Here is a 7337-nt window from a genome sequence, read left to right on the forward strand (position 1 = left end):
AAACACATGACTCGCTCTTTAATCTTAAAGATGATGCCTTATTTATTAATTCTCCAAATAATATTTTTTCTTTCCAAAAAACTTATTATAAAACAATACTTTTAATTTTAAACAAATAAAAACAATGATTATTGAAAAATTAAATAATTAGATTAGATGAAATAAGAATTTTTAAAATAATGTACATGGACATATATAAATTAAGTAAATTAGTAAATGTAAAGATGAGTAAATAACTTAATAATTAATTTTTATTTTTATTATTCAACATAGTATGTTACTTATATGAAATACATGACATTTAAGAATTCATATAAATTTTGCTGTAAGCAAAATATCTTTCATTCCGGTACTACTCGTTATAAAATACTAAAGAAATAAATGTTGGAGGATAGAGATATATATATATACATACAATTTTTTAGACAAAATTTAGAAACATAACAAAAATAAACAAAATATATAGCAAAATAGAGACTTAACATTTTTAATTAAACATTTCGAATTGATGTGACATATTGAAATAAATTTACCAAATTTAAATGAGTGTCCGGTTGTTCCATTTGCTCCAGAGTTAGACGCAATACCAAGAGAACGAAATTGTACACAACTCCCTCACGAATTTTATCAGACAAAAACCGTAGTCGCACACTTCTAACAACCAAAATTTCATTACTCCTTTTTCAGAGAAATATAAACACTAACCAATCTTTGGTAAAGAAAAATGAAAAGGAAATTGTGTATACACAATAATATGAATGATATTTATAAGGAAGATGATAACGTTTCAGCATATGTACTGAATCGTTAGTACCGAGTGTCGAACTCAAGGATTGCGTTTTACTGTTGAATTATATTTAGTTACTAAAATTGAACAAAAAGTTCACAAGTTGATTGAAATAATATTTAAAATTAACAACAGTAGTAAAATTGATCCTTTATAAATTGAGAAAAATGTCAGGGGTGAATTTCACTTTGAATCCAACCTTGGTGTCTAATTTGATCCTAGTTATTGAATTTCTTTATTGAGTTATTGTTGAATTCTCTTTATTATTCTTGCTCTAATGTCTTAGTGACAGAACCTTTAATTCCAAAGTAACCCCTAATTCCTTAGTAGATTTAAGATTAGAATTAAGCATTACCGTATAGAAATTCTCTTGTAAATTATTGTTTTGCAACTAATTTAATTGGTTTCATGACATGCACCTATGTCTAGACTACAAATTCATGAATTTCTCATCTCAAGCATTCGTAAAGTCCACTTCCGTTTCAAAATACAAATCGTAGAACATTTTAATGTTGATTAAGCAATAAAGAGCATTAAGCACATAGATGAGAAAAATAATTCAATAAACTCATTCATATAACTAGAAATCAAATCATAAAAATAAGGGTTTCATCTTGTTACAGTCATCCCTAACAAATAGGGTTTAGTTACTCATGACAGAGATAAAAGAGATAGAGATTAGAGAAGAATTACAAGAAGGATTCATGAATGATTCTTGATAAAACTGCTCCAATGATGTTAGAAACGACCGTCTTTGAGTTTCTATGCTAGGGCACAAGTCTCCCAACTTCCCAAGAGTCAAAAAGATCCCTAAAACAGTGAAAATTTGCGTTTTTATGGTTGCTGATGCGCGTCGCTCGCCCCAGGCTTAGGAAACGTGCTCTGGGCGCACAACATCTACTGTCTGACATATATTGCATTTTTCTCCTCTTTAGAGTCTGAATTTAGTTTCGGTGTCTTCATGAAAGTTGTAGATATGGATCTTAGCTTTCATTTGCACTTGGTTTGACTCCAATTGGATATCTATAACTCCAGATATGGCTAAACTAATCTACATAGGTTATGTTGATTTCTCATCAAAATTCAGCATTGTACTAAAACAAAGTAACAACACAAAACTCCGAAAAATCCCTAATTAATCAAGGAAATAATAACATAAGTATTTCATTATATCAAATATATCAAATAACTGCTTAAATTAACTAATGATTAAAGATAAATAAGACTAAAAACAATGAAAAATATGCATATGATGAAGAGTCATCAGAAGACATCGAGATTATTGAAGAGAGACGATTGATAGAGGACGTCGAATTAAGAAGAAAAATCTGAATGCACTAAAACAATTATTGTAAAATAAAATAAATTTTTTAATTAAATTAATTTGAAGTGGTGATTACTAAAGTAGTGTTTAAACCATTACTTACAAAAAAAAACTGTTAAGTCGTGTAATTGATTATATTTTATTTTTAATTCGTTCTTCTTGGCCACTAAATTCTCAACGGACTCAAATCGTGATGGAATAAAAGTTTTATTTTTTTATTAAAAAAATGTGCACAATGATGTGGTTATTTCTATTAACCATTATTTTCAAAAAATTGTCTCAAATATAATTGATTGTATTTTACTTTTAATTCATTTTTTTATTGGTTACTAAATTCTCAACGAACGCATCATACGTATCATATGAAATCGTGATGTAATGGGAGTTTTATTTTTTATTTTTAAAAAATTTGCACAATGATGATTATTTCTATTAATAGAAACTTTATAATAGAAACTTTATATTTGTCTAACACTTTATTTAAGTGACATGTGTTAAACTTGACAAAGTATCATGTTTATTTTATTATATTGTATATATTTTTTAATTAAATTGATTTGAAGCGGTGGTTGGATTCATTCTCTTATTTTTTAACTAGCCACTAAATTCTCAAAGGACATGTTAAATCGTGATGTAATGGAAGTTTTATTTTTTTTCTTTTAAGAAATCTGAACAATGAGGTGGTTATTCGGGGTGTAATTTATTATATTTTATTTTTAATTCATTATTCTTATTTTTTTAATTGGCCACTAAATTTTCAACAAACTTCATCATGTCAAATCATGATGTAATGAAAGTTTTATTTTTTTCTTTAAAAAAAATGTGCAGAGAGTTATTTTTATTAATAGAAAGTTTATATTTGTCTGACACTATATTTAACTGACACGTGTTAAACTTGACAAAGTATTATCTTTATTTTATTATATTGTACTGATATGAAACGGATCTAAATGCATATGTATCTTCATAATTGTTTCATAAATTTGATTCTTTTTTTTTATAAATTAACTTTTATAAAATTAATTTGGTAATAGTTAAAATTTAAGTAATGAGATGTACATGTTTGTGTGTATATATATAAATTACGTTTTTCAACCATATGTACTTATATCTTGTAAAACAAAAAGCTACTTATATCTTGTAAAAAGAAAAAAGCTACTTATATTTATGAAATCTAGTCAAACAAGTTGGAGCTAAAATCAATTTTCAGTAGCATCTAGTGTTTTCACTGAAATCATATTACGTATTTGAACGAAAGACCAATTTAATTTTGACAGTTTTTATGAAGAAAAAGTTTGGATCTGTGAAAAAGACTCCTAAGATGATTTGGTAACCAAGTAAAAATAAATATTACGATTTTTAATAATATATTTAATGGAGTTTTTTTTAGAACAAACTTCAATAGAGCATATAAAAGAAGAGGGATAAAATGAAATACACTAACTTAATAATATGTTGAATAAATATATTTTAAAATTAATTATAAATTGAAATTTATTATCATATAAATCATATTTATAAATTTTAATATTAATTTATAATTAGTTTTTATGTCATAAAGATCACTGTCAATAGTATAATTTTATATAATGTTAATTTTAACATATTTTAATAATATAATAAATACTTATAAATTAATATTAAAGTTTATAAATATAATGAATATAATATTAATTTTAAATTAAAAAATATTTATCGAACACGGATCATTAAATAAATATAATATTGTAAATATAATTTGATCTAGCTTCAATACTTAATATGGACAAGCAAAAGCATTCCTCTTAATCCTATTTTAGTGTTGTTTTCTTTACAAATATTGTACAATAATAGTAAAGCAAATCAACTAACTAAAAGTAAATTAAAGAAGAGAATTGAAATTGATGAGGTTGCGGTGTCAGTGTCGGTGTGGGATCACATAACAACACATGCGGTGGGGTTATCATCGCTAAAAGCGGTGGTATATGTAACTTCAGTGGAACTAGCACGCGCGAGGTTAGAAACATTAGGGTCATAATTAGCGTTTCTAACGTAACCAGAGGGTGCTTTTTTGTCGTATACACCAGGTGCATAAGGATGCGCAACGACGTCGTATGGTACATAAGGCCATAGCTCAACCCTTTTCCCCGTTCGATGTGCGATGCGAGCAACTACCTTGGACGGTTCCACGTACCCCGTAACGGTTACTTTGTTTGCTTTGCGTTCCACTTCCACTTGTGTTACCCCTTTCATTCCTTTCACTGACTTTTTCACTTTTCTCTCGCACCCTTCACAATCCATCTTCACTTTCACCTCCACCGTCTGCAGTATTAATAATTAACAATTTTAATTCATTATTGTTAACTTTACCACAATATTAAAATATTGAAATCTAAACAATATACATTATAAAATATTGAAATTTATAGGGCAATTATTTGGAGGTTTTTCATTATATATATTACTTCTATCTATTAAATATATGACACTTTAACAAATTATGAAAATTAAGAAAGTGAATAATAGTATTAACTTTATTAATAATTGATGTTGTTTTTACAACTTTTTTTTAAAGAAATAATTAATTAATGCTTGTATTATAATTTATTGATTGTAGAAAAGAATGTAAATTAATTAGAATATGTTAATAAACAATTAATGTTCTTGAAAATTTAAAGATAAATTTATAAAAAGGACAGATAATTTTCTTAAAATGATTATTATATTTAGGAGCATATATAATACTTGTTAAGAAAATTATCAAAAGAAAATTGTTGAATATTACAAAAGAATTTTTTCACAAAAACACAAATGAATTATTATTGTTGAAAAATATCATTTTTATCCTTCACCTATTATTGCCCATGTATGGTAAGTAGTTTCCTCATTCGTCAAAACTCTACATGTGGTACTATCTAGTAATGCTTTAGTCTAAATTACTATTAATTAATTATTACTACTAGGGCAAAATATAGAAAGAGAAAAATTAGAGTTTTGACATCGGTTATTATTAAAAAAAAGTAAAATGTGAAAAAAATGAAATGAGAATTGTTGCACCAGTGTAAAAAATGAAATCTGTTACGGTAAATTTCCAAACAATTATATAAGATATCTAAGACATCGAAAATTTAATATTGGTAGGAGTCTATAAACTTCAGTTTGTCTCGTGAATATTTTTAATTCGTAAATAATAAAATGAGTGTGAATTGATAAAAAAAATAAGGACAATAAAATAAAAAAAGGACAAAGACAAAATAGAAAAATGATCGAATTTAATTATCTTCTGAATTGTCCGTTATATTATTATTGATTTACTTTCTCTAAATAAATTATCAATCATATTATGAATTTCTTTATGTTTATTTATTTTTTCTAAAAAGAATTTTAAAGATTACTATTTGAGAGATTGTCTTTATTTCATTCTTTTCTTTTTATCCACAATTAATCAGTTAAAAAACGGATTATAATATAAAAATAATTTCGATCAAATATTGAAACCCAACAAAGATCACATTAAACTTGATCTAACTCATCACTGTAATCGGTGTAAAATTTCATTTCTACCTCAGTGAAACTTATATTGTGTGATACATAAAATTAAAGTTAGTTGATTAATTTTGTGTTACCTGGAATTGCTTGCGCTTTTTCTTTAATTTGGAACTGCTGTAAGAGCAATCAAAGAACTCGGAGATGTGATCCAAAGCACCCATTTTTTTGTATACGCGTTTGATAATTGATAGATAATACTATTGTTAACTTGTTTATGCTGTCACTACAACTTTGTCGATATTTATAAAGATGATAAATGGACTCTAACACTAAAAAGTGAGTAAATCTCCGACAAAGTGAGAATTCTAAATCTGACACGTCCACTTGTCATATTGTTGATGGATGTATATGGTTGAAAACGGTAATTATCCGAAAATAAATTAAAGACAGTCGGTTGCTTTTTGTCTCGGTGTGAGAAATGTTTCGTGCCACGTGTCTAGCGCCTAATTGGTTAAATACCTTTGACTGATGTATGGGTGTGTGTGTGTGGCAGATTTTGATGTTACTTACTTGATGAGGAAGTCGAAAGGAAGGAACGTAACCAGCAACTACCGTATGGTGTTCCATTCCATCTTTTTCAAGTAAAACCTTATCTAGATTTCATCATTAATTCATAATGACAAATTAGTAATGATAAATAATGTGATGATATTGGACATAAAAAGATTTATCCATAATAGATCACACTTTTTGACCGTTAAATTTACCTCTTCCTTTTTATGATACATTGTACTCCCTGTTCAGAATCCATCTGTCTTCTCTTCACTACTAAAGACCAATTCCTAAATGCTCATTTCACCAATAGAGACTAAAAATTAAATCTCAGTCAACTAGGCAACGGGTAACAAAAAATTTGATTTGGTGAAGTAAACTGTAATTGAAGATGCAGATAAGATAATTCCTACTACTAATTTCACCCAACAATAACAAAAAAATTGATTTGACGGCGATTCCCGCAAAGCTGGTGGTACGGTGTAGATAAATTTCTTAGTTTTCCACAACCCTTTGTCATATGAGTTCAACTTCATTTACCTCCCTCAGTTTTTCCCAGAATACCCTTTATTTTTTATTTATTTTTATTATTGACTACGAGTGATTTTATGATGAGATGATGGGTTTGGTGGTGGTTAAGTTGAAGCAATCGATGACTTTGGTGTCATTTCTGACATCGGAGCTTCTAGAAGGTTGGAGGTAAATGAAGTTGGTTGCTTCCTTGGAGGTTGCAATTGTATGGTGGCTGGAATCTGTAACGCAACCTGCCGTGGAGAGAAGTGGTAAAGGAAACAGAAAAAAATATCTAGTGCATAAGGAGCATCGTAGTAGTGTGTGGATCAAATGAATCCAATGGTGAGAAATTTTGGTCCAATATAGACCAATACTTCTATGGCTGCAGACTGTATGAGCCCGAAGTTCTATAAATAGAGAGTTAATTTGAGTTATCTTGGCCACAACATTAGAATTATATTTTTCAGGATCGATCAACTTTGCAATTAAACTATTGGCATATGAGTTGCAATTAAGAGGACTCTAATTTTTTGTAATAATAAAATATCGAAATAATTTGGTTCAAGTTTCAGTTGAACATAATTAATTTACGTGAAATTGATATGTACGGTATAAGTTATATTTATTTGATTTAATTTAGATCCTGATCATCAAAAAATCAAACCTATTTCTTGGTTTTGTTGAACTTTTTTG

General features: G+C 27.6%; 1 protein-coding gene across 1 annotated transcript; it reads right to left on the minus strand.

Annotated features, from left to right (window-relative positions):
- Positions 1-3820: 3820 nt before the first annotated feature.
- LOC101509643 (heavy metal-associated isoprenylated plant protein 26-like) lies at positions 3821-5875 on the minus strand. The gene is made up of 2 exons (XM_004505765.3): positions 5717-5875; positions 3821-4412 (listed from the first exon to the last, which is right to left on the minus strand). The coding sequence occupies exons 1-2, from the start codon at positions 5798-5800 to the stop codon at positions 4026-4028; spliced, it is 471 nt and encodes a 156-aa protein (XP_004505822.1). The 5' UTR covers positions 5801-5875; the 3' UTR covers positions 3821-4025.
- Between the last annotated feature and the right edge of the window lie 1462 nt (positions 5876-7337).

The sequence above is a fragment of the Cicer arietinum genome, chromosome 6, assembly GCF_000331145.2.
Source record: "Cicer arietinum cultivar CDC Frontier isolate Library 1 chromosome 6, Cicar.CDCFrontier_v2.0, whole genome shotgun sequence".
Lineage (NCBI taxonomy): Eukaryota > Viridiplantae > Streptophyta > Magnoliopsida > Fabales > Fabaceae > Cicer > Cicer arietinum.